General features: G+C 40.5%; 1 protein-coding gene across 1 annotated transcript in view; it reads left to right on the top strand.

Moving 5' to 3' along the window:
• PPM1L (protein phosphatase, Mg2+/Mn2+ dependent 1L) overlaps window positions 1-24146 on the top strand; it is a 310287-nt gene extending 286141 nt beyond the window's left edge. The window contains exons 3-4 of the mRNA XM_008008528.3: window positions 9476-9637; window positions 12892-24146. Coding sequence (XP_008006719.1) covers window positions 9476-9637; window positions 12892-13238 — 509 coding nt within the window. The 3' untranslated portion in view covers window positions 13239-24146. The remainder of the gene's footprint in view (window positions 1-9475; window positions 9638-12891) is intronic.
• The last annotated feature ends 3829 nt before the right edge of the window (window positions 24147-27975 follow it).

Genomic DNA, 27975 nt, shown 5'->3' with positions numbered 1-27975 from the left:
ATCCAGCTTCCTATCCCTACCCCATCCAGCTTCCTATCCCTACCCCAACAACATAATAAGTGACGTCACTTACTTAAGAAAATGTTGCACTAAGGTGGACTTTCATAAAATACGGATTCTCAGGACTCCAATTTTAAAACCATACCTGTGTGCCTACAGAAAGGTTCGAGGGGGGCAAGGGAATGAGGATCTTGATTGGCACCTAAGGCAGAATGTTTCCACTGAGGAGAAGGATTGGGTGGTATTACTTAGAGATGCAGCAAGGCAGTGCAGGGAGAGCCTAAAAGCAGCTGAGGCTCTCATGTCACCCAGACACTGATGAATAGTCATTGATATTTGAATCTGAATCTGAATGTGTACTATCAAAATGGCTGCTGTCATCATTGTTACCACTATTCCTCTGAGTCCTTTTCCATCTCTTCCATCTAACTCTTTGTAACAGGATTGTTAGTTCTATATTTTGTTTTATATCTTGTATACTTTGCTTAATGCAGTAAATATGCTCCTGAAACATTGTGAATAAGTAAAACTTCACCTTACTGCAACATTTAAATAACATTAAATTCATCTGAATACAGAAAAATATAAAGAAAAAAACAAAAAGATCCAAAATCCTATCACCTAGATAGCCCTGTTAATATTTTTAAAAATAAGAATATGTGTGTGGACATGGTTAGAGTGTCTATATTTGCATAGTATAAGGGGTAAATTATACAAGTAGTACAATTAATAGGTATAAATTGAAAAGCACCCACATTTCTTTCACTCCCACTCCAATCCTTAGCCCCTCCCTCAGCATTATGAGTCTGTGCAGTGTACAAAGCACTCTTATAAGAATACGGCAATGGGCTGGGCATGGTGGCTCACGCTTGTAATCCCAGCACTTTGGGAGGCCGAGGTGGGCAGATCACCTGAGGTCAGGAGTTTGAGACCAACCTGGGCAACATGGTGAAACCCCGTCTCTACTAAAAATACAAAAATTAGTGGGCATGGTGGTGCACGCCTGTAATCCCAGCTACTTTGGAGGCTGAGGCAGGAGAATCATTTGAACGCAGGAGGCAGGGGTTGCAGTGAGCCAAGATCACGCCACTGCACTACAGCCCAGGCAACAAGAGCGAACCTCCATCTAAAAAATAAAAATAAAAAAGAATACAGCAATGAATAAGGCATCTCCCTGGCCTTAAAAGGGACTTTCAGCCTAACGGGTCAAAGAATCATAAATAAGGCATATAAATAGCGTGATATGTGTGATGTACAGTAAGTTGGCAGCTGGGCAGCCATGAGATGTGATGCAAATGTTACCCTCAGCTGCTACAGGTCTCTATTGTGATTTCTTCCCTCCTTTGCCTCACCTAACTAGCCAGGTGACCTTAAACAAATACCTGAGCTGTCTGTACCCAATTTATTAATGTATAAGGTCGATGTGATCATTCCTTCCTGTCTGATGAGCTTTGAGAACTGAGTGCCAGAATGGGTAAGAAAACACTTCACAACTCATAAAACAGACCAGAAGTGTAAGATTTCATTGTCATCTTTATTGTTATACAAAGGGGTACTATGAAGAATCATAGTAATCTTGGGCTTTAATTTAATAGAAAGCCTGGGAGCACAGGGTCACCAACAACCCGGATTTGACCAACAGCTGCCTTTTGCTTGGCTTGTACTGCTTTTTAAGATAAAAGTTGCCAACGTGTAAAAATTAGGAGAGTTCCTACAAAAACGACTTCCCTTGAAAAATCAGAGGAAACATTCCCAGTGCACCTGCATTCCTACAGAGCAACCATTTTCATTGCTGAGGAACTGCTTTCCCCTGAGCACGTGTTCTCCTGTTTGTTACAAGTCCCCCACTCCCTTTTGTAGCCCCAACACTGAAACCTGATGTCAGTTTCACTTGTCATCATGCTTGCCCTTCCTTAGAGCCGAAAAATGTTTTAGAACCCAGGTTCCCATCAAAAGTAGCAGGGTAAAGCTACGCCAAGAAGGCCAAGATTTTTTCTTACACCTGACCTGAAAGGATTGGAGTTTGCAATTTCAATTTAAGACCTGCAGAGTATTCAAGCTGAAAGGGGCCTGGAGGTTAACTAATCCAAGCCTCTTGTTTTTGAGTTCCAGAGAGGTTAAGTATATAATGTAAATAAAATGTTTAGCATTATAATAAAATACTTTAGTAGGGACCATCATTTTATTTTCTTTTTTTTTCTTTTTTTTTTTTTTTTTGAGACAGAGTCTCACTCTTTCAGCCAGGCTGGAGTGCAGTGGCACGATCTTGACTCACTGCAACCTTTGTCTCCCAGGCTCAAGCAATTCTTCTGCCTCAGCCTCCCGAGTAGCTGGGATTACAGGCATGTGCCACTACCCCCGGCTAATTTTTGTATTTTTAGTAGAGACGGGGTTTCACCATGTTGTCCAGGCTGGTCTCGAACTCCTATCCTCAGGTAATCCGCCTGCTTCAGCCTCCCAAAGTGCTGGGATTATATGTGTGAGCCACCACACCCCGCCCATCATTTTCATTATCACTAAAGTGACAATTTGGGATTCCCAGGTTTTTTAGTCATTTAGTCATTCAGTACATATGCATTGAGCAATGTGATCATGGATAAGACACTTGAGGTTTCATGGAAAAGAAACTGTTTTTATCATAGTGCTTTGTACACTACACAGACTCATAATGCTGGGGGAGGGGCTGAGGATTGGGGTGGGCATAAGGATAAGACATTTGAGGTTTCTGAGTCCCATTTTCCTCATCTGCTTAGAGGGAGAATACTGGCCCTCCCTACCCTGAATGTTTGAAAATCAATTGCAAGTGTTTGTGAGCCACTTAGTAGAGTTTATAGTACTGAATGAATCATTATTACAACTTTGTTAGGAATTTAACTGAGAAAGTTTTAAAACTATTTATAATGAGGAGTTTAAAAGATGTCTGAGATACCCCAAGTTACATAATCCTCATTAGGATTTACAGTTTTCTCAAGCTCTACTTGTCAAATGAATTAATTGTCTAATATTATCCAACCAAAATATTTAGTTTAGAATAACTTTTTTGTGTATTGTTACTTTGTCTGCATTCCAGAAATTAAATCAGAGGGGAGAATGTTGGTTTACAGGAATAGACTGATACATAATTTGCATTTGTGTGTCTTCCCTATTAGGCCAACACAAAAACATGCCCATTTTGCTGAAGTACATATTGAGTTCAGAAGCAGACACAGATGGTCCTCATAATGACCATTGTGATGTACCTATATTGCTTCACAAAGTGCCATGGCTTTGGATGGTGTGGTGAGGATGGAAGCCCTACCCATATGTTGTTTGCACTGGACCAGAATCCTGGATGGAGGAAAGAACTTTGGACATACCTGGGCCAGAAGTTCTCTCCACCTACCAGGAGTGAGCATGTGAGCATGAGCTGTACATGTACAGGAGGGTCATCGTGTTTTCATCAGTGTGTAAAGTGTATTTTGCTACATCTGATAGCTCCTTGTATGGCAGTAGCTGGACGATGGTGTTGTCCATTGTGGTACTGAACTGGGCTCACCTGTCAGAGCAAGACTTTAGGAGCTTAGCATTATGTCAGGTCAGGACATTATGTGTGAATGCTTATTCACTCATCTATTAATTTGTTTATTTAGCAAATGTTGGGTGCTTTTGATATTCTAGACATCAGCATTATGGTGGGAAAATCCAAAACTTCTGATACGGTTAGGATCTGTGTCCCTGCCCAAATCTCATGTCAAATTGTAATCTCCATTGTTGGAAGTGGGGCCTGGTGGGAGGTGATTGGATCATGGGGGCGGTTTCTCATGAATGATTTATCACCGTCCTTCTTGGTGCTGTTCTTGTGAGATCTGGTTGTTTAAAAGTGTACTGCACCTCCCCCCACCCCCTTCCTCCTGCTCCAGCTATGTGAAGGGCCTCATGCCTCCTTTGCCTCCTGCCATGATTGGAAGCTTATTGAGGCCTCCCCAGAAGCAGAAGCCACTATGCTTCCAGTACAGCCTTCAGAATCATAAGCCAATTAAACCTGTTTTCTTTGTAAATTACCCAGTCTCAGGTATTTCTTTATAGCAGTGTGAGAATGGACTAATGTATCTTGTGAAGTTTATATTCTAAAGGGGAAGGCTGACACTAAATAAATAAATAGTCTAAATAAATAAGCAAGATATCTACATAATTGTGTGTTGTAAGGGCAGTAAGCAAAATAATGAGGAAATACAATCCCTGTCAGAAAAGGCCTCTCTGAAGATGTCACACTTGAGCTACAACATCTTCATATGGGTCAGTCAGCCAATGTCAAGCACAGGAGAACATGTCGGGCAGAGAGAACAGCGAGTACAAAAGCCCAAAGATGACAAAAAGGTTGGCATGTATGGGCAACAGGAGGGAGGCCTTGAGCAAGGAAGGGAGTGATGTGACATGATATTAGACAAATTAGCTAGGGGGCAGATCATGCAGGACTTGCCACCAGTGTTTCTCACCTGGACTACTGAAATAGCCCAGGGGCTAAAATGACAGTGGTTGGGACTGGAGTCAATGCAGTGAGAACAAGAGAACTGGAAGGGTTTAAGAGATATTTTAGAGGTAAGAGTAACAGAACTTAATGATGGACTGAATGTCAGGAAAGAGGAAAAGAGAAAAAGTAAGGATGAGTCTTAGGTTCTGGCTTGAGTAATGGAGTGGATTATGGTGCCATTTTCTGAGGCTTAAAAGTCAAATAACTTGCCAAACCTCACTTAGCTAGGACATTGAAGTCTAGTCCATGTGAATTCACCTTTTTTTTTTTTTTTTTTTTTTTTTAGCCTTTTGGTTTTTTTAAAACCTGTAAGATAAGGTTATTAGGTGAAATTTTCAAGATCTCTTTCAGATTTGCAGTTAAGTTCTCATCTAGATTAAATCGTTAATATAGAAATATCCTGAGGTTCAGAATTAAGTAACATTGTCAGGCCCTGGTATTTTTGATAAATACAGTGCTATGATGGAATAAATATTTTATCTCAGAACTAATAGCCAGAATCTTGCAAGTGTTTTGTCTCAAGTATAAAAAAGAAAATGATTTTTTCATTTTCTCTTGGGCATAGTATCTTTTCTGGAGTTTCCCAGTAACAAGCAATTCGTTCTGTCAAGCAAGATTAGATTGTAAGCTATCTGTTACAATCCTAAGCTAAAACTGCAAAGCCCAAACAATAAGCTGGTTTTGGTGTCCTGGTTTGTTTCAGATCATTCTTAAGCCTCCCACCCCGGTGCTCAGCCTTGCTTTGCACATATTATTTCTCCAGAACCACACACATCTCACCCAGGATGGGGGCAGGTTTCCTCTGTAGCTAGGGGAATGGAGACATTTCAGTAATTCAGAATATATCTATAACTCATAACCCTGCTATCTGGGGCTCACCCATTTTGGCCAGGTCTAAGATTCTGTTGCTAACGTAGGCAGTATGGTGCTGAAAACTTCACCATGAGGTAGATCTTAATTTACCCACAGAAACAGTGGGATTTGTTTGTGACAAGGGCGGGCCATAAATCTTAAGTATGTTCAATAGCATGTGAGTACAGCTGGCCCTTCATGTCCATGGGTTCTGCATTTGTGGATTCAACCAACCACAGATCAAAAATATTTTTAAAGCAATAAAAAACAATATAACAATAATACAAATTAAAAAATAATATAACAACTATTTAAATAGCATTTACATTGTAGATTATAAGTAATCTAGAGATGATTTAAAGTATACAAGAGGATGTGCATAGGTTATATGCAAATACTAAGCCATTTTATATAAGGCACTTGGCCACCCATGGATTTTGCTATCTGTAGGGAGTACTAGAACCAATCCCCAGCAGATACCAAGGGACAACTGTGTAGCTGAACAGCCACACTCTAAATCTCTCACCAGATTCAGATATTACAGGGAACAACAAAAAAAAATCAACTCAAAAAGTCTCAAACAAGAAAGGCATTTATTGTCTCATAGAACAAGGACAGGGCAGTTCTAGGGTGGTTCAGCAGTTCCCTGATATTCTCCAGGACTCAGGCTCTTTACTGTTTACCTCTGTGCTCTACAATCCTGCACTTATTGCCATGACCCTAAGGGATATCCCTTCATAGCTGCACGATGGCTGCCACACTTCTGGGAAACACATAGGCTAGCACTGGGCCAAATCAACAGTTATTGTCTGCTCTGTGTCTCTTTTAGTGGGTGGGGGGGGGGGGGATGCCTTTCTCAGAAGCACCCAGCAGACTTTTTTGAGTCCTTGTCCCTGGAATGCCCAGTTTCTCCCATCTAGATATAAGGGTATTATCCTAAACTTTTCCCCTCATCCTTTATTCTTCTCAGTTTCTATGACTGATCCATTCTGGTTTTTAAAAACCTGTCACAGGAGCTGGGCACAGTGGCTCACACCTGTAATCCCAGCACTTTAGAAGGCCAGCAGGAGGATCACTTGAGGCCAGGAGTTCAAAACTAGTCTAGGCAATATAGTGAGAACCCATCTCTAAAAATAAAAAATAAGAACCTATCACGTATCCTCTGTCCCTATATTTACTACATTAATTCAGATCCTCATTAACTCCACCTGTTCTCACTGCTCTCAATTTATCTATCTTCTGCATTGCCCCTGGAATCATCTTTTAAAACATGAATCTCATTGTGTCACTATCCTGCTTAAAACCCTTCAGTGATTCTTAATCACAAAATATGGGACTAAATTTTATTTTATTTTTCTAGCTGCAAGAATGACTCCTTCTCCCTTTTTTAAAAAGAAATCTTGCATGGCAGCTCACTTGTTAGCTGTTAACAGGTGGAAGTAGAGCTGTCCTAGTTGACATGTGGCTGGGGAAGGGGCCTTTAACTCAGCCAGTTGGATTCCTCCCCTTCCCTCTCATGGAGGCCCTAAAGCCTTTCCTTGGATCCCCTGGAGTACAAGCAAATGGAAATGCCTACTAGGCAGTTGGTGTACACCTCAGGAGTGTCACCAGGCTAACTGCATAGACTTAGAAAGTGTGGAAGCCAAGGTCGGCGACACACTCACCCAGAAAGTACAGAGTGAGAAGAGAGTCCTATAGAGAGAGGATTCCAAGAGTGATGCTGAAGTAATGCCTACGAGCCATGTAATATCCCATGAAGCAATCTTTCTGTTTTACCTTTCAAGACTGTGCCTTACTGGAGAATTTATGCTATGATTGTGTAGGACAATTTAACTCAATCAGATGCTTGAGGACAAAGTGAGGATATGTTGAATACCAAAATTTCAGTTTCCAGTATCAAAAAAACACTATCAAAAACTGAGAACAACAATTTCTAATTGTGCGGATTGTGCTTTTGCTTAATTTTCATTCTTATAGCTTTTTAAAAATTGTTTTGATAATCCATGAGATTAGTGTTTTTTTTTTCTCAAGGCCTTTTGTATTAGAAATCCTGCAGTAACCAACATTTCATGTGTTTCCATATCTGATCAAGGCATTTTTAGTTAAATAAGCTTAAGAATGGAATTTCAAGCAGAACTATAATAACTGATTATATTATGATAGTTATTTTAATTATTCTCTCTGCTCTTGATATCAACTTGTATTTATTCTTTATGTCTATTTAAGAATTCAGTGTTGCTTTTTTTTTTTTTTTTCTGTTGGTGGGGGTCTAAATTAGTTCAACCATTGTGGAAGACAGTGTGGCAATTTCTCAAGGATCTAGAACCAGAAATACCATTTGACCCAGCAATCTCATTACTAGGTATATACCCAGAGGATTATAAACCGTTTTACTATAAAGACACATACATACATATGTTTATTGCAGCACTATTCACAATAGCAAAGACTTGAAACCAATCCAAATATCCATCAATTGTAGACTGGATAAAGAAAATTTGGCACATTTACACCACGGAATACTATGCAGCCATAAAAAAGGATGAATTCATGTCCTTTGCAGGGACATGGATGAAGCCAGAAGCCATCATTCTCAGCAAACCTACACTGGAACAGAAAACCAAACACTGCATGTTCTCACTCATAAGTGGGAGTTGAACAATGAGAACATATGGGCACAGGGAGGGGAACATCACACACCAAGGTCTGTCAGGGGCTGTGGGGCAAGGGGAGGGAGAGCATTGGGACAAATACCTAATGCATGCGGGGCTTAAAACCTAGATGACAAGTTGATGGGTAGAGCAAACCACCATGGCACATGTATACCTATGTAGCAAACCTGCACATTCTGCACACATATCCCAGAACTTAGAGTAACATTTTTAAAAAAAGAATTTTTTTTTTTTTTCAAGCCAGCACCATGGTGTGCACCTGTAGTCCCAGCTACTCCAGAGGCTGAGGTGGGGGAATTGCTTGAGCCAAGGAATTTGAGGTTTCAGTGAGCTACGATCACACCACTGCTCCCTAGCCTAGCTAACAGAGCAAGATCCCCTCTCTTAAAAAAAGACAAAAAAAATTCAGTCTTTTTTGTTGTTCCATGAAAACTAAAGAGCCATTTAGATACAGTTGACATTCTTGTTATGGAATATGACCTTAATGAGGAAGGAAACATTAATGAAGACTAATTAATGCATAATTTTAACAAGTAAGGGTGATATGTTTGAAGCTAGAGCTGAATGGGTTGTGCATTTCAGCAGATATTTGCATATTGAGTGACACTGTCAAAAAGGAAGAGGTGAACAGAAAGGAACTGGACAGGGCAGGCTCCAACTAGACCAGACTGTTCAACTCTCTTTGCTTTTATCCATTCCCATTTCAAAAAGAATTTCAGGAGAGCTTGTCCTTTGTGTCTTGTGTGGGCTTCAGGCAAGCACATCTTCAATCTTGCTTCCTTCTGACTCAGACCACCCTCTCCCTAGGCCTCAGTTCTGTCATCACCAGAGCTTTTTCTGCTTCTGTCTTTACGGTCTGCCTCCATCACACCCTGGAGCTGACCTGTTTCTGGCCACCAGTCTTTGCTGTCAGACTTTGAATAGGCAAGCTCATCCTGCCCTGACATCACAACTTCCTCGTGCTCCACAGGATTCAGCTGTTGGCATTTCTAGGCCCTCCTAGAAATGAGGAGCCCACCACACCACCCCCATCCTTCCCACTTCCAACTGGGACTTCACAGAAACTCAGCACCAAGCAGAAGCCTAAAGTGTGTATCAGTTGACTGAAACTTCAAACTGATTTTGTTTCTCTCCTAATCCTTTTAAATGTGATATGTGTTTAAGAGTAGCAGAGACAAAGTGATTTAGGAAAATTATAATGTTATCCTAGCCTATTTTAGTGACACTCTAATATGGTTAAGAAAATTGACTGTCAGATTTGATCATTGTTGTCGAAGCGAACAGCCATCATTTTCAGAGTGGCTGGAGTCAAATTCTCACCCAGCAATTTCTTCTCACCCAGAAGCAATTTTAATGACTGAAGAATCCAGTTACCACAAGAAGCAATGGAACCTGAATGCATTGCTGACCTCCCGCATTGTCTCTCTCTTCTGTTTTTAAGGCACAACGTGTTTGATTGCTCTGCTATCAGATAAAGACCTCACTGTGGCCAACGTGGGTGATTCGCGCGGAGTCCTGTGTGACAAAGATGGGAACGCTATTCCTTTGTCTCATGATCACAAGCCTTACCAGTTGAAGGAAAGAAAGAGGATAAAGAGAGCAGGTAAGCTGTGAACACCTCCAAGAAATGTCTACTGTCTTGCTGGTGAACAAGGCGGCTTGCTTGGGGAGCTCCTGGATAAAATGTTCAGTTACCCGGTATTAGAGAGGTTGCTACTGTGGTAACTGAGATTATACAGAGGCTGCTACTGAGGTAACTGAGATTAACTTTGTATTGTTGCCTATCAAATAAATGGCCACTAAATCTGTCCTTCATAGCCAAAGATTCCAAAAGAATTAAAAAGCCCATTTCCAGTTTAAAGGCTAATAAGATCTTTGGGCCTCTGGTCCTCACTTTTCTCTAGCCTGTTGCTATATGCTGCTTCCCTTGGAGCCACACCAAATTACTAATCATTCCTCAAAAGACCTTGTTTCCAATACCTCTGTGCCTTTGCAAGTGCTGTTCTGGGTGACAGTTACTTATCCCATAAGATTCAGTTTAAGGTGTTCTTTTGGAAGCTTTCCATGTCACACTGTGGCAAGGGCCTTCCAAGTCTGGGGTGGATGCCCCTCTGCCTTTCCCCAGCATCCTTTGTGGATGTCTTGGGTCACCTTTTACAATACATGGACATACCTGGCTCTCCTATCTGCCTTGCCTTCCTGACTGTCACCTCTTTGAAGACAGGAACTTGGTTTTGTTCATCTCTATACCTTGAGCATCTGGCTTACTCCCTGGTATAAGTAAATATTTCAGAGCAAGGTTAGGGGTAGAGGGGCCCCTTATTCATTCATTCATTCATTTATTCAATATTCTAGGAGCTAGGGATAAAATAAAGCCCCATTCCCAAGCTTTCACGAAACTTATATTCTGAAATTGTCATGGGGGTGGGGAGTGGAGTAAGTAGACATTAACAAAAAAAATAGTAAAAATAATTCATTCATATAGTGTATCACAAGGTGGTAACTGCTATGGAAAGACATGAAGCAGGTAAGGGGAGTGTCAGGGAGTTGCAGTTTTAAGTAGTGTGGCCTGTATGGGCTTTGCTAGAGTGACATCTGGACGATGACAAGGAGGATAATTATCAGTTGATTATTACATTTTCATAATTAGATTTCAGAGGATACCTTTACACCTATGGAAGAGAAGCATTCTTTTGCTTTTCAGACTGAGAGCTGCAGGATGTATGCTGTTCACGATGTGCCAGGCAGCAGGTCAGCTGTCAAAGGGGAGCAAGCGAGGTGCTCATAGACACTAGTCTGACCAGGATGGGCCCCTGCTCTCTGGGTTAATCTGCACATTGATCTCTACAGGTCAGCTTCTGCCCAGTGAATGAATTGAATGAACCTAATCAACATTTTAGTTTTCACAGTAGGGAACCATACTGTTAAGTCAAAATGTGTTGAATTTTATTACAACCTCCTGCTTCAGTGACTGCTTGAGTTGCAAAATAGTTTTTAATGAAAGCATTGGTCAGGTTTTCTGTTGATGGGATGGAACAAATGGTATTTTAGGAGCATCCATCAAGCTTAGATGACCTCCAGGCAGTAAGAGCAAAGTTCGCTGGCTTCCCACTTACAAAACACCATCTCCCTGTTAAGAGTCTGCTGTGAAATTAAGGTACAGTTAGCCCACTCTTGCATCAACACAGGCAAGGATGTGTACACAATACACCTGAAAATGTCATCTTACCATTCAGTACTCTTTTGAAATGTCATGGCCATTTTATCCTTCCTCTTCTTCCCTGCCATACCCACTACCCACGCCTGCACCCTACATTGATTCTTTGTAGAAGCAAATTTGGACACTGTCTCCAAGGTGGTTAATTTAACCTCTCTGTTCTTTTACATAATTTGATCAAGGGCATATTGTATACAGGGCTTAAGAAACAGTGATTGGTTTTACCATCTTCATGTGTGTTTTCTCTGGCCTCAGCCTCTTTTCAGGACATCTTTCCCCCTCCTGCTTGGCATGACAGTAAGGTCCAGCCAGTCTGCGCCATATACATGTTGGGCTTTCTGTCGCCACTCCTTATACTGTTTCCAACAACATTAGCTGTCATTTATTGTGTGCTCACCATGTACTGGGAGCAAAGCCTAGCACTTTATGCATACACTTTCTCTTTGCCTGTCTTAAGAGATTGATAATATTATTCTCATTTTGTAACCAACAAACTGGAACTTCACAGAGGCTTACATACCCAAGCACACACAGCTAGTCAATGGTGAGACTACAGTTGAATCCCAGAACTGGGTTTTATGCTCTTGCCTATTAGACCACACTTCTTGGAATGTCCTCCTAGGTATCCTGCCCATAGATGTTTCACCTATCACTCAAAGCCCACCTTTAATGTTCATTACTCCCTCATGATCAGAACTGGGAATCATCCCTCCCTTCTCCATCTGCCTACAGCATTTAGCAGACACTGGTCTCACCATGAAGAATACCACTTCGTGCTTATTGTATTTATTACTTTTTGTGACTTAATTCTCCCGCCAGACTGTCTACTTTTTTAAAGAAAGGTCTGGATCTTGTATAACTTCATGTCCTGCACATTGCCTTCCATGGAATAGTAAATATCTGACAAATATGTGAATGGAGAAAAAAATAATAGATACAGTTATTAAGTGTATATTATGTTCAGGGACCTTGCCAAATGACTTATGTGGAATAAGACCTTCATTTCTCAGCAACCCAATAAAATAGATACTGTCTCTATTTTGCAGGCAGGGAGACTAAGGATCAGAGAAAGAGTTTCTCATCCAAAGTGAGACATGGCTAGAAGAGACAGAGCCAGGAATCACATTCAAGTAGTCTGACCTGAGCCTTTAATGACTACACTAATATGTGCTTTTTCTTAATCTTGATCCTATTTGGGGGCACAGAGCTGTTTTGAGATCTATATAGGCACACTTAAGGGTGGCCTCAGGCCAAATGATATATATGCCTGTGACCTGCCTTTCAGCATTCCTTTGCCACTCTCCTCGAATCCCTATCCTCACACTCTCTACTGTCAATCACTGAGCCACCATGGTGTTAAGTTAAAACCAATGCCCTCCCCCATATGTATCCCCTACCTTCAGTACTCTTATTGATACATTCTTGAAATCCTTCAAGATGCCAGGATGAGGGTATGAGGATCAACTGGTAGAGTATGAAACCCCAGGCCATGCAGTGGGTCCCGGGAGTGATGGGGTTAAGGGGAGTGTCCACGGCCCAGTTCACACAAAGTAGGTCACCCTGTTGCACACACACCTAGACTATCTCGGGTATGTGAAATGTCAGCTGGTCAAACTAATGGGCTCATCCTGTCTTTCTAGGTGGTTTCATCAGTTTCAATGGCTCTTGGAGGGTCCAGGGAATCCTGGCCATGTCTCGGTCCCTGGGAGATTATCCGCTGAAAAATCTCAACGTGGTCATCCCAGACCCAGACATCCTGACCTTTGACCTGGACAAGCTTCAGCCTGAGTTCATGATCTTGGCATCAGATGGCCTCTGGGATGCTTTCAGCAATGAAGAAGCAGTTCGATTCATCAAGGAGCGCTTGGATGAACCTCACTTTGGGGCCAAGAGCATAGTTTTACAGTCATTTTACAGAGGCTGCCCTGACAATATAACAGTCATGGTGGTGAAGTTCAGGAATAGCAGCAAAACAGAAGAGCAGTGAACCCTTCAGGGGTCTCAGCTGCCTTAGACTAAAGGACTTGCAACACACTGGTCTCTTTTAATTTAGTGAAAAGTGTGGGAGTTGTAATTAGGATCACCCATCCCAGACATGGAATCCCCCCTCCCTGGTGGTCTTAGGTCTATAAGCAGTGATGAACAGAGGGTGCCCTTGGCCAATGTAGTCAAGAAGCTGGAAAATGGTTTCTTCGTGTTTTCCCAACTCTTTCATCCAGTGTCCAAAATATATAAATAAATAGCTGTAGAGTCACGTATATGAAGTGAATAGCATATGTGCCATTTAGTCTCCCTCAAGATTCTTTTCAAGATCCTGTTCAGGGTCCTCCAGGCATCAGCTGTTGTGTCCTCTCTTTGGAACAGTGGACAGGACAGGCCACCCAGTGCTGCAGGAGACAGGCCACTGCGTCACCTGTGAGTGGTCAGGGGCTGACATGGCAACACCCTCTGCCAAGAGACAGACCTGTCCTAAGAATGCTTTGTCCTTCTGAGCCCATGTTTTCTGCTCAGTAGCAGCTTGAAAGCAGATTTGGAATGGTTTATTATTTTGGCTGCTCTTGGGGACTGCGAGAAGCAGAGAGGATGGGAGACCAGTGGCGACTGCCTGCACAGCAGAAATAACCCTTTTCCCTTGCTTCCTTTATTAGTTAAATAGACTTTGTATACCACCTGACCAGCCTTTGTGCATTTATCCAAATCATGCATGGCCGTTAACCTTTTGCTTAGTCCTTACCATATGTAATAGGCAGCTGTTAAATTCACAGACAGACACCATGATTTTTCATCTTACATGACCAAGAAACCATGTTAGGGGAAATGAAAAAACCAAATCACAATACCATGATTCCTTCCATTTTCAGCAGTAGATGAAGGAAATGATACTGAATGAGTCAGTGTTCCCTGGCAAGTAAGTTGTTTGCATCGAGAAAGGAGTGAGCTGGTGAGGTTACCACCCTGAATTGAGCTCCAGCTGCCAGTTCTTGTGTTTCTTCTTGCCCCTTTCCTAGTGATTTTCAAGTGTCTTTCAGGCAGTGTTCTGAGAAGCAGCAGCCTATAACTGTATGTGTGCTCCTTGAAGCCAGCTACAGAGTTCCCAGCTACTACAGCTTGGGATTTGGTGGGAAACTACTCGGATAAGCTTCTCTTTGACAATGGAAAGGCAGCAGCCTTTAACATTTAGTTGCAAATCTCCATCCACATCAGGTTGCTTTCCCCAGGCAAACACAAACCGCCGCCTGTGGCCTGCAGCCCTGCAGGGGAGGCAGCAAACGGACGGCAGTGGCAAGTCGGGGAAATTCCAGCATGAACCCATATTGAGAAGTGGGCAAGAATTATTTAGGGGCCTGGTTTGCTGCTCTCCATTTCCTGTATCACTAATTATCATTTTTCCAACCTTGGTATTTTATAAGTTTATGTAGAGAAAATGCTGGGTCACTCTCTTTGCCTAAGGTGACTCAAACAGCCAAACGGAACTTTTGTTGCCTCCCACCCCTCTGTATCCACCTGGTGTTGTTCTTTCCCTGTGGGCATCTGTGGTTATAGCTTCCCATAGGCCACATTCACCGGACACCTCCTCCCCGTGGAGCCCTGCCCTCTCCCCTCCTGCTGCTGTAGAGCTTTCCCAAAGCCGTGTCCAGAAAAGAACTGGAGTGAAGAAATTGCCTTGTGGATGTGGAGGGCTGCAATCTATCTTGATTTCTCCAAGCCCTTACCTTTCTTTGACTGCACTGAGAATTGCTAATGACTTCCCATGAGATTTGCTTACTTTTGTATACTGCATTTTCCAGCATTACAGTTAGAACCTTGGTTATTATTTTTTAGCCATAGAATCTTCTAGTACAAAATATCTGCCACCATTTCAGATTTAAGCATTTGCCTCTGGAGAGACACTGAATATGTGGATGTGTGTATTAATATTTGGGGTGGGGGGACAGGAAAGGGAATGTGGAAAACAAATGCTGGCTGTGAGCAGTGCTGATACAGCCAGGCCAGGCAACTGGGTTTGCTTGGGGATTCAGGACATTCTGACGCCTGAGAGTTGCCCCCACCCACCATCAAACTGAAATCAGCACCAATGGTGTCAGCACTTTACAGCCCATAGCCAACTTTCTTTCTTTATTTTTAACATAGCACAAAAATGTATAATAGCAAGGGAAAGACATTTTTAAATTCCACAGTTATTTTTATTGTCTAAAATGAAAGCAGCAGTGTTTTGATAAAGATGAAAAAGAAAAGCTACTAAATTAGTAAATCAGTGGTTACGTGCCCTGCAGAATTTCTTAACAGATGGTGCTGAGTGCACAAGTTACATAACTTTTCTCTCTAATTGAGGTTCACAAGGCGTCTTCTAAATTTTGCTTTGTGCAATTAATTCATTTCTACTGTTAACCGAATAGAGTGTATATATCCTACTCCCATTACTGCCTCTTTCCTCCCTACTATGGCTTGTAGATTTTAAAAGATAGAAGTTCTAGACAAAACTGTAGCAGTTTCATTAATAGTTAGGATAGTTATATCTAAAATCAGAGTATTTTGTTCTCTTCCTTCTGGAGCTCTCTCTCCCTAGCCCTTTTCCAGCTGTTGGGGATTTGCAGACATCACTCCTGGGGTGCCCTGTAGCACACTGGCTGCTCCCTGGGACCCGGGAATGCTGAATCTAGCCATTAGGGAAATTGATTTGAGATGTCTGCATGTGAAGCTTCCCTAAGCAGCATTGCCAAAGCTTTGGAATTGTCACCCAAGGCTTCCTAGATTCCCTTGCTAGCTCAAGTTCGAATTGCCAATAGTCCCCATGGTGCCAAATTTTGGGATGGTTTTACAGTCTTTTAGAAATGAAGATGGGAATGGCCATGTGCTTATGAGACCCCAGCAGGGTGCCAGGCCCAGGTCTCCATTAATGCAGTGCTCTGCTGCTGCTCCACTGGCAATTTGTACTCTTAACATAGGTTGGGGGAGGGACAGCTAGGGAAATTTTTTACAAAATTAATTGTATTTACAATTCTTTCATCACAGGAATAAACAATACTTATATAGAAAGCTCCAAAGCTGTTCCCAAGATCTGCATTTATTTTATATGACCAACTTGCCCCAAGGCAATTAACTCTGAATTGCTGTTCTAATGTGACATATCTGTGTACATATGTACATATTAGTGGTAACCAGTGGCTGCATTTTATTCCTTGCTGTGGATTGAGGTATTGGCTTCTTGAATCTTGTATATGTCATAAGAGTATTACACAGAGAGTGTTATAGTGAAGGATGCAAGCTGGATAATTTAAAACAGGCCTTATTTCATACAAGTGTAATTATTACATCATTTTGGGTAAATGGCAAAGAGGACTGCATGAGAGTCATAGCATCATCATTTCAATTTAATCTGAAGTGATTCTAGGAAATTGATTTCACTGTTGGATTCTAGGAAATTGATTCCGTTGTTTCCTTTGAGTTTAATTTCCTTTGTGTTTAATTTGACCACAGAAACTTTTTTGAGTAGCACCTAGTAACACTGCAAGGAACTTATGTATCAAGGTGTATCTTGATTTTCCTGATTTTTTTGTACTCTAAGTTGTTGCCAGATCTCTCTTGCAACTGTGTCAATGAAAGGTCTGTGTTTAGAAAAGGCAGCATATCATTGTATATCAGAAAGTATAGGAATATATACTTTGTATAAAACTTTTCCAATCATTTCAGACATTCTTTTTTCCTCCTTTTGACCCACCACTAGACTGTTCATCCCCTAATAGTCCCCCAAAATTGCCTTAGCATGTCACACCAGCATTCGTCATCTAGCTCTGGAGAAATGACATGACTGTTAGATACCATGGCTGTTTAATTGCCTCTGGATTAAGTCATTGATATCTAGACTTTTGAGATAGTTAGCTGTAGAAATAATAGAATCCAGTGTTTCCCAAAGTGTGTTCCAAAGAATACAAGTTCCAAAGATGCTCTTCTAAATATAGGGTTCCAAGATCAAATAAGTTTGGAAAACACATACCATCTTAGAAAGTTATAACATGAACATATCTAAGGCTCTAATTTAAATGTCCTGCAGGGGAGAGAAAAACACAACAAATATCTACGGTCAGTTAGCCCAGTGTTTTCCAGATTAATTTGACCACAGAAACTTTTTTGAGTACCACCTAGTAACATTGCAAGGAACTGGTGTTCTAAAGAACACTCTTTGGGAAATTCTGGTATATTGAAATATTGCTGTGGTTTCATTCATGCTGACTCTTAGTAGTAGCAGTACAATTTGCAACGTAGAAGCATGAGCCTTTCATATATGAAGCTGACTTGTTAATAAAAGCAGTGTTAAGAAGTAGTATGACTTACTATGACCAACAGCAGCCTCATATTGATAGCAGAACAATCCTACTGAAAGCTCTAAACAACATCCCTTTTTTTTTTTTTTTTTTTGAGACAGTCTCGCTCTGTCGCCCAGGCTAGAGTGCAGTGGTGCAATCTCTGCTCACTGCAAGCTCTGCCTCCCAGGTTCACGTCATTCTCCTGCCTCAGCCTCAGCCTCCCGAGCAGCAGGCGCCCACCACTATGACCGGCTAATTTTTTGTATTTTTAGTAGAGACGGGGTTTCACCGTGTTAGCCAGGATGGTCTCAATCTCCTGACCTCGTGATCCGCCCGCCTCGGCCTCCCAAAGTGCTGGGATTACAGGCGTGAGCCACCGCACCCGGCCATCCCTTTCTTTTATATGAATAATGAGCAAGAGCCCTGCCATAGCTAGATATGTCTCAAATTCATTCCAAGATCTTTACATTGCTTTTTTGCAGTTACCTTTGCTTTTCAAGTTGAATCAAAATGAATATTATTATATTTCATTACTATGTGATATTTAAAAATATATAGAAAATCACAGAAAAGGAAAAACACAAATTTGATTTTAATTCACTTTTGAAATTTTAATGATTTTTAAAACTAATGATCTGTTACATAATAATTGAAATGTAAACTATAAACACTTAACTTACTTTCTTTCCTTTATTGTCCTCTCTGGATTCAGTGAAATAATTTGAAATCAATTAGAGCTCATACCTTCTAAAACTCCTGTCCCATATCATCCCACCTTTCATGTTTTATGTACATAGTTAAGTTTGGCAAGTTATCTCTTGCCTAAAATGTGAGGCCTTCCTGTAGTTTCATAGTAGTTACTCTTGGCTGCAGAAATAGGTTTGGGAAGCTATGAGAGATTACCCCAAAGTAATGGATGAAACAAATCTAGTCGAAAACATGGTATGGAGTGAATTAAGGCAAAAGTCATTAACTTAAAATTACATCCAATATTTAGGAATAGCTCACCCTCTGCACATTATCCAAAATAGTTTAAAAAACTAAAAGTAAGATCTCTTAGGCTAGGTGGTGCGTTGCAAAGGGCAAGGGGCAGTTGATACCATGAGGCTTCCATTAGATGCATTTCTAAACATTTTTTCTAACATGTAAATTTGTTTGCTGATCCTTAGTAATGTTAATGCTTTATTTGTTATTTTTATCACTGTTGAACAGCAAACTATTGAGGCTGGGGTTGATTATTGATAATTTTTATGTGACTAGTAATAACCATAGCATCATATGTACAATTGCTTTAATAAATCCAAGTTAAGGACTTTGAGGACAGCATGTAGTAACTATTCATTTTAACAAATCATCACAGATAGTTTCACTGTTCAAAGCTCCACTGAAAAGCAAGCATGCAGCAAAGGTATAGATTGTATTTAGAGATGTGGTTTCATTTATTCTTGAAGTCCTATAATCTTTCATTATTTAAACACAAAATCCCACGTAACATTTGCCAAATCCAAGTTAATCTCAAAAACCTCCGAGGACATTGAGCACAAGCAGATTACTGTGAAGGCACTCACTGGTGGCAGATTGTGGTGGAGAGAGGGTTGAGTGACCCAGAGCAAAACCTGCCTGGGTTACTCACTGCCACTTCAGGAGAAGGATTGTATCAGCTCTCATTACCTTTTGTCATGAGGCAGTTCATAAGTTAAATACGAAATCATGCATTATCTCAAAATATTTCTATATTAATTAGATAATTCATGCTGTAAAGTGTGTTCATGCAGAAGCAAAGATGGACATAATAGTCAAGTATCAGGGGAAAACCCCTTTAGGATACCCAGACATTAAAAATGTAAACAGTAGCTTATAAGAAATGTGGATTATCAGATTTTTACTATATACAGGTTTTGTTTAATAGTAATTTCTGACACCTGCACATAGATCAAGAAAAGGCAGTTGTTACCACTTTTCACCATTCAAAAAATGGGCTTCTCTCTTAAGAATATTGGTTAATGCTTTGCTGATTTGTTAATGAAGATAGCATTTTAATTTTAAAGCTTCCTTTTGTAGAACTGATGGCACGGGCAGAATCACATTTAAGAAAAACGGTTTGAAACACTTTTTAATAAAAAAAATTGTAAAATCAGTTTCCAGTGTGGTCAAAATTAGAATGTAAAGGAAAGCATTTTTAAGAAAACACAGAAGCCCAATCAAGGGAAATATAAAAGGAAATATTTTAAATTAAGAAAAGGAGGTGTTATAGTTTATTACATCACAAATTATGCTTTCTGTACTTACGCTCTTAGTGAAGGAGGTAACATTGAAGTGATAACAAATAACATTCTCAGTTATTTGTGAAGTTAGTCCCTATTCCATTTTTTTTTTTTTTGCAGTCCCTATTCCATTTTTTTCTGATGAAAATGGATACATGAGGTCTCATTTATTGCTGTCCTCAACACCTTAACTGTCCTAGGTTCCGTTCACGTTCCAAATCAGGGACGATAAAACTGAGGTCAGATAAACACAGTCACAGCTACAATGCGAGCGAGTTTTAATATACTGGTAATTTTGCAACTGCCACCATGAATACTAGTGAGTACTCAATTTACAACAGACAATTTCACAGAAACAAACCAGAGTGATCTGATATTCCTGCTTCTTAGTTTTCTAATCCATATAATTAAAAAAATTAATGCTGTAGAAATGATGTATTAGACATCTCTAACCCAAGAAAAAGATGTCTTTTGTATAAGTTTTAAATTCCCATTTGTCTTAGTGTATCTTAGGACAAATGGTGATTTCTTCGTTTAGTAATGAAAACATCTAAATCCTGCTGTGTGGAGAAAAGCTAGAACCATGGGACATTAAGTCACAATACTACTCTTATTGAGGCTCCCAGGCTACAACTAACGGTTTTTATGTATTTATCATCTTGATTATTGTTTTACCTCAAGCATATACAGTGTGCAGATAGTAGAATAATGAATAAAATATGACTGTGGAGAAACCCATAACTTTTGCTTCCATTCTAGAAAGCAGTGTTTGTTCTTTTTAATTTATTAGATGTTCACACTGAAATATTAACATCTACAATACTGTCTTTCAGTTTACTATTCAATTACTAAAGCAAATGATTTTTATTTATAGCAGCACTTACACAACTGCAACTGAGGTCACAGAACTGAAATCTATTTGATAACGTCTCAGCATTCTCATGGGCAGCCAGGAAGAAGAAAAAAAAGAGAGAGACACAAATAGAAATTTTAGTGGGTTCAGATAAATGATTATTCTGACAAACCTGGAAAATAGTAATTAAACAGTTCATTCCAAAACACCCCAATGTAAACTCTGCTTACATAATTTGTATAAGGAAAATGTATGTTTTTTTCTTTTTCTTTTTTTTTGAGACGGAGTCTTGCTCTGTCGCCCAGGCTGGAGTGCAGTGGCCAGATCTCGGCTCACTGCAAGCTCCGCCTCCCAGGTTCACGCCATTCTCCTGCCTCAGCCTCCAGAGTAGCTGGGACTACAGGCGCCCGCCACCTCGCCCGGCTAGTTTTTTGTAATTTTTAGTAGAGACGGGGTTTCACCGTGTTAGCCAGGATGGTCTCGATCTCCTGACCTCGTGATCCACCCGTCTCCGCCTCCCAAAGTGCTGGGATTACAGGCTTGAGCCACAGCGCCCGGCCTGTTTTTTTCTTAAAAATAGAAGCATCATTGCATTTATAACAGATTGATCAGTCTTATGAAAATATTACATTGGGGAAGTCACTATTATTGCTGTGTGCTTGCATATTTTATTCTTTCCTTTTTTAATTTCTTTGTGTGTCTGAGCATCTGCTACTTGCTAGGCAGTGACTGTGTCTGAGTGAATGTATCCATTGGTGAGCACTCAGGCGCCATCACTGCCGTCTTGGGGCTTACATCCTAGTGGGGGCCTCAGAGATATTATAACACTCAATATTGACCCAATGGGATGAAAACTGTTATCTTCATGATTTCTTCCAATGGGCATAGATTTGTTTGGACAGGGCAGAATTAGAATAATTATTTCTCACATATAAAAGTAAGTGATATGAGATTGGGAATTTCTCGCCCACACTAAAGCAAACTGCAGAAGACAATTACTCCGTTTTACTAGCTCACCTAGTTTCCCAAGGATGGGGTGGGAAGTGAGACATGGAGCCTCTGGGGACCAGGATGGGGGGTAGGAGTGTCCCAGTGGAGGGTGCCACTGGAAGCCTCCACCCAAGTGGGCCAGCAGCTGTGCAAGGGCACAGCAGTAGGCTGGTGAAAGCCAGGTTGTCTCTCTCTCAGGATCTTTCTGGGGGAAGAAAAGGATTATAGAAAGGAGAAAAAGGAGGAGCAACAACATCTCTCCATGGCCTATTTTTATTTTTGTTCCCAAGAGACTATATAGTGTAATAACCTTATGCCCCCAAAGAGAGCCCTGAACTGAGAGTATCTTCAGTGTTCCTGAGTATATAAATCAGTCAATCTGTTATATAGAAAGTTAACATTTCAGGAGCACAATTATTTCCTGATTTCAAATATGAACAGATTAAATGTCAGATTTTTTTAAATCATAAATTTGGTATCCATAGTTACTTTACACATTCCAGAGTCTAAGCATGGAATTTAAGTTTTGTATTTTGAACAAAAATAGCAACATCTGTTTTCTGTATGGCAAAGAAAAACTAAATCCCAGACTTTTATTTTTAACCACAGAAACCATCACTTCTTTCTAAATTATTTGCTTGCCTGCTCATTTCCCCTAAACATCTCCTTCTGTTTATGCCAATGGCTTTTTAAATCCAAACACTAGTTATTGCCAAATTGCATTAGAATCCTATTGAATTAGAATAATTCATATACTTCATATACTGGAGAAGGAATGGTTAGAGATGGTAAAGATCTTATTGTGATCAAAAGCAGGGTTTTTGTTGTTTTTAATCATGAGCACATATAAAAGGAACTTAAAATGAAACCAAGCCAATTTCTGATTTAGTAAGATTAAAATCATAGGTGGAACTCAGTTATTAGGGATGGAAAGGAGGAAAGCACAGGGTGGGGAGAGAAAAAGGGGAAGGAAAAAAAACTGAGTAGTGTTTTTTTTGGGAAACAGTATAATGTCTCAGAAGTTCTTATCTCTTATCCTGCTGATGTTGAGACAGTGGCTTTGTATAAGCTTCTATTTATACCTATTTCAACATCATGAAAATTTTTCCATCAGCATTTTCTTGCAACTTTAAAAATCACAAGGGATTATTTGCTTATAAAAAGATACAGGATCTACAATCTATTAAGAATACTTTATTCCAGGAATCTTGAAATTGTATTTAATAAATAAATCACAGGTCAAAATGACTGTCAAATCAATCAGGCTTTCTGGTAAGTTATTTCCTGAAAACTATCCACGATAAATACAACAAACCTTGGCGAAACCTCATTACTCTTGGAAGTCTTCAGGGTTATTTTACCTACTGTTCTATATTTGTCTCTAAGAGACATTTGAAACACAGTTACAACGTCAATTTGGTGTAACATTACCTGTAGTAGAGCTCAGAGTATATGGCAGTGCACGTCACTCAAGATGCATGGCGTGTCATTTGGGTCGCTTTGATGGGTGCTGGGGTAGAATTAGCCTTGTAGAGACTAATGTGTTCACGCTCTCTCTGATCCTATGTTGTATAAAAATGAACAGCTAAAAATTTACCCATGATGACAAGATTAAAGCAAAAATAAACACATAAAGTTGTTAGACTTTAAACCTGAGACTGTTGGTATTCTTTTAAGTTAAACTCATTTTCCATTCTAATATCTGTTCTTGAATTTTATATTTTTTCTATGCTTCTGAGTTGGAATAGCTTGAGTTGGGGTTCTGTGTGGAAAGCAAAGAAACAATTCATGGGTAGAGGATAAGACCAAAGCATAACAGAAACAAGAGGCAGGAGGTTTTGAGACTTTGGTGCTTTCATTTGGAATGGGAATAAGCCTGGCTCTGGTTCAAAACAAGGCAATTTATAAACATGTATACATTGTATGCAACAAAAAATGTTTATTGTAAACCTAACACAACTTTTACCCCTCTTCATAGTAACGCATTGACAAAGTTTATAGTAATTACTATCAGGTAACAAGGGTTACATTATACATAGATGATACACTCCAGCAACACAGCACGATGCACCTCTGAGAAAAGTGTTCAGAAAAGAATATCTGTCTGCAAAGGTTTTCACAAGATGCAGGAAGAAACACTGTAAAATTTGGAGACAGAATGAAATAGAGGTAAACTCTCTCCAGGATTCTAGGCTCTGAAGAGTGGGTAGTACTCATGGCTTGGGCCATATAGTAGTAACATGGTGACTTGCACTAACCATGCAGATGGAGTTCATGGATTAGACAATTCCAGAATTTTCTAGAAAAGGTTAGGGCCAGACATAGTGGGTCTCGCCTGTAATAACTATACTTTGGGAGGCCAAGGCAGAAGGATCACTTGAGCTCAGGAGTTTGAGACCAGCCTGGTCAACACAGTGAGACCCCAATCTCTTAAAAAGAATAAAATATTTAAAAAAAAAAAAAAAAAAAAAAGGGAAAGGAAAGGAGTTAAGCAGGCAAAACAACTGCCTACTCTACCTGCTTTCAAATTTAAGTCTGAGAAATATAAAAGTTCATGTCTACATATAAAATGCTTTTTTAAAAAAATATCTTGTTTATATGCTAAGGTTCACTGAAGGAGAAAAAAAAAGGAAGTGCAAAAGTTTTTAAAGGTACATATAAAAAGGGATTCAATACAAAAGTGAAGTTACTCTCCTAATCCTACTATTCATTGAGCTATGAGATAGAGTGGACTATCACTTGATTTGTGAACACCAAATTAACCTCTACCTAGAGCTTTTCAACTGTTCTTCTCCTGAAACTGTGAAAGACTTTTTAAAATAAATTAATCACAGCAGCCTTGAGGGATGGAAGAACTGCAAGATCTGTGTCCAGAGAAAGTCACTGCAATGTGAATTTACTAGAAGTCAGAAATGTTCCACTTTTTCATTTGTGAAGAGGGCAGAGTGAATGTTGTTAACATCAGGCCCAGAACCTACTTTGTGCCAGGTTCATAAAGTAAACCTTCCCTGATGCTATTCAGTCAGTAAGCAGTAAAAGGCAAGCAAATGTGACTCTGTCCTCTCTCCTCATTCAAATGGGAAGACCTGGCTCCAGACTGTGATGGCTTCATTAGTGAGAGATGTGTAGACTCTTCAGGTTTGTAACCAGGATGCTGTGCCCCTTTCTGTGCTCCCAGCAGATGGGAATTCAGACTCTGCTGCCTGAAATGGAAGGCAATCACTTATTGAGGAGCAAGGAAGAGAAGGCATTTTTTATTTCCGATATCTCCAATCCATCAGTGTGGGCTGCTCACTCAGGCTGGGCTCCATTCTCCACCAAGATGCATCCCAGAGCATAGAGCTCCCGCGTCACGGACAAGCTGCTTTCTGTCTGCCTCATAGGAAATTGGGTTTACCTCTTCACATCAGCCCCACTCATCACTGGCCCAGATCCTCAGGAAAACTGTTTCTTATGTTCCTACAGTTTGGATGTCCTCAGCTGTAATAGACCACGGCACCCACCATGGTGGTTAACTCACATATGCAAGGGCAAGAAGTCTGTGGTCACAGGGTTGGTTCAGTGGCCCAATGATGTCATCAAGAGCCAGGCTCTCCATCTCAGCCACTGCCCTGGCCTTTAGGCTGTTCTCATGGGATCCACATGGTTGCTTCAGATACCATCATTGCAGACACAACACCTGGCCAAAGAAAAGGACACTTTGTCTTTATTAGAAAGCCCAGAAGCCCACCAGCAGACATCGCCTAGAGTCCCACTGGCTGGGATCGGTTCAGATGTCAAAACATGAGGAGCAAGAAAGGCTGGTAAAGAGCGGTGGCAGCCTGAGCAACATAGTAAGCTCCATCTTTAGAGTTTTTGAAAAATTAGCCAGGTGTGGTGGCACACGACTGTAGTCCCAGCTACTTGGGGGCCGCTGAGGTGGGAGGATCACTTGGACCCAGAAGCCTGAGGCTGTAGTAAGCTATGATCATGCCACTGTATTCCAGCCTGAGTGACAGAGCGAGACCCTGTCTTAAACAACACAAGTGACTGAGGTGGGAGGCAGCCCCTGCCTGCACAGAAGCAGGACAGTGGACATGCGAGGCTGGGGGCTCAGCGGCAAACACAGCATTTGGCTTGCACCCCAGCAGTCTTTGCTCATGACATTTTGATGCCACTTTTTATCTTTACCTAAATTTGTTAATATATTTAAAACATCTGTGTTATAAAAATGATTTATCCTCATTGAGAATGAAATAATAAAAGGTACTTTTAAAGTAGGAAGAAATCTTTGAGAGGCATTTTCTGTTCAAATTTTGTTATATTTTCATCCTGTTTCTGTACAGTTTGTAAATATGTTGCAAGAGAGGGAAGAGTGGCATTTAGAACTGTCACTGCAGCTGCTGCAACCTTTTAAGAGAATGGCAAAATTTATTTTTAGAGAAGTTGACTTCCTTTTATCTGGGAAATGCCTTGATTTTTTTTTGGGGGGGGGTGGGGGGTTGAAATATAAGTAGCATTCACTTCTGCCTTGCTTCCCACATGGTCTGAAAGGAGAAAGTGGAAACAAAGAGGGCTAAGTGGAAAGGAATTTTGGAAATTACTCATTGATAACCTCAAGCAGGGGTAAGGCCTGGCATGTATGGAGGAGGGGCCAGATGTGAGGAAAGAAGGCTTGGCCCCGGGGCCACAGACAATGGGAAATTTCCCTGGTGAGAACTGTTTTAATTATCATCATTAGAAACCACCTTCAAAGTTGGTAGCATTAGGCAAAAATTTTTATGTCTTATGTTTCTGCAGGTTTACAGGGCCTAAATTGGGGTCTGTTGCAGAGTTGTCTAGCATTGTCTGAAGGCTCCCTCTCCCTTTCAGACACTGAGTGTGGCAGCTCACAGTACAATTGCACTGTTTTTCGTGCTTCATTCTGCGGAAGAACACATTCCTGCAGGCTGCAACGCCACTTGCAGTTACTTCCTGCAAGAGAAATGTACTTCCCCACCTCAGTGACACTGGGCTTGGCAAGGGATTCGTCTCAGCCAGTGGATGTATTAATATATGCCACTGTGCTTCCACCAGCTTTTTAATTTCCTTCTGTAAGAACAGCATGTTCCAAACGGGCTGCCCCTCAGCCTGGATCCTGGAATGAAAGACACATGGAGCAGGGTTGCAGCCAACCACTGCCATGCAATGTGAGTGAAAACATTTGGTTGTCATCGAGTCTGAGATTTGGGTGTTACTGTAGCATTTGTGACCCTTAGCAAAGCTAACTAATGTGCTAAGTCACAAATTCAACACTTGCAGACAGGGAAAGCAAGTGAGGCAGAGGGTGTGTGAAACTATGGGGATGGCAGGGCTAAGGCAGATGGGGCTGAATCACCGCAAGGAAAAGCCCCAGTATCAAACGTTGTTATATGAGTTAAAATTTTTAAAGTTGCTGATTTGATTAAACACCAGGTCATGATTTTAGTAACACAGCTAATATTTACTTCCTGAAAGCTTATTAAGAAATACAGTTAAAAACAAAAAAAATAATCACCCAATCTCTTAATGTTTTCCTAATCATTTAACTTTGTAGGTTCTTTTAGACACCAACCTTCAGTTCAGAAGAAACAATCTTCTGAAACTTGGCAATTATTCACATTTTACTTGTTTGGTGGTTTTTTTTTTTTTTTTTTTTTTTGGTCTTTTCTAGAAGTGAAAGGGAATTTTTTTGTGTGTTAAAAGTTCTCTCTAGAAATGTTTTGAGTTAGCTTTCCAAACATCGATGTACAGAAATGTGGCACTTAACAATGGAGATATGTTGTAGAGAAATATGTCAGGTGATTTTGTTGTTGTGCAAACATTACAGAGTGTACTTATACAAACCTAGATGGTATAGCCTACTATATACCTAGGCTACACGGTAGAGCCTATTGCTTCTAGGCTACCAACCTGTACAGCATGTTACTGTACTGAATACTTACTGTTGGAAACCGTCACACAATGGTATTGGTGTATCTAAAATAGAAAAAGCACAGTAAAAACACCAAACAGTATAAAAGATAAAAAAGAGTACACCTGCATAGGGAGGGCACTTACCACGAACAGAGCTTGCAGGACTGGAAGTTGCTCTGTTTGAGTCACTGAGTGAGCGGTGGGTGAATGTGAAGGCCTCGAACATTACTGTGCACTACTGTAGACTTTACAAACACGGCACACTTAAAGTAGGCCACACTAAATTCATTTAAAAATTTTCTTTCTTCAGTAATTAAACTTAAATCACCGTAACTTTACAAACTTTTAAACTCTGACTCTTTTGTAATAACACTTAGCTTAAATTTAAAACACAAATAT

Source organism: Chlorocebus sabaeus, chromosome 15, assembly GCF_047675955.1.
Source record: "Chlorocebus sabaeus isolate Y175 chromosome 15, mChlSab1.0.hap1, whole genome shotgun sequence".
NCBI lineage: Eukaryota > Metazoa > Chordata > Mammalia > Primates > Cercopithecidae > Chlorocebus > Chlorocebus sabaeus.
Note: the sequence above shows the minus strand (reverse complement) of the source record. Positions and strands in the feature narration are given on the sequence as shown.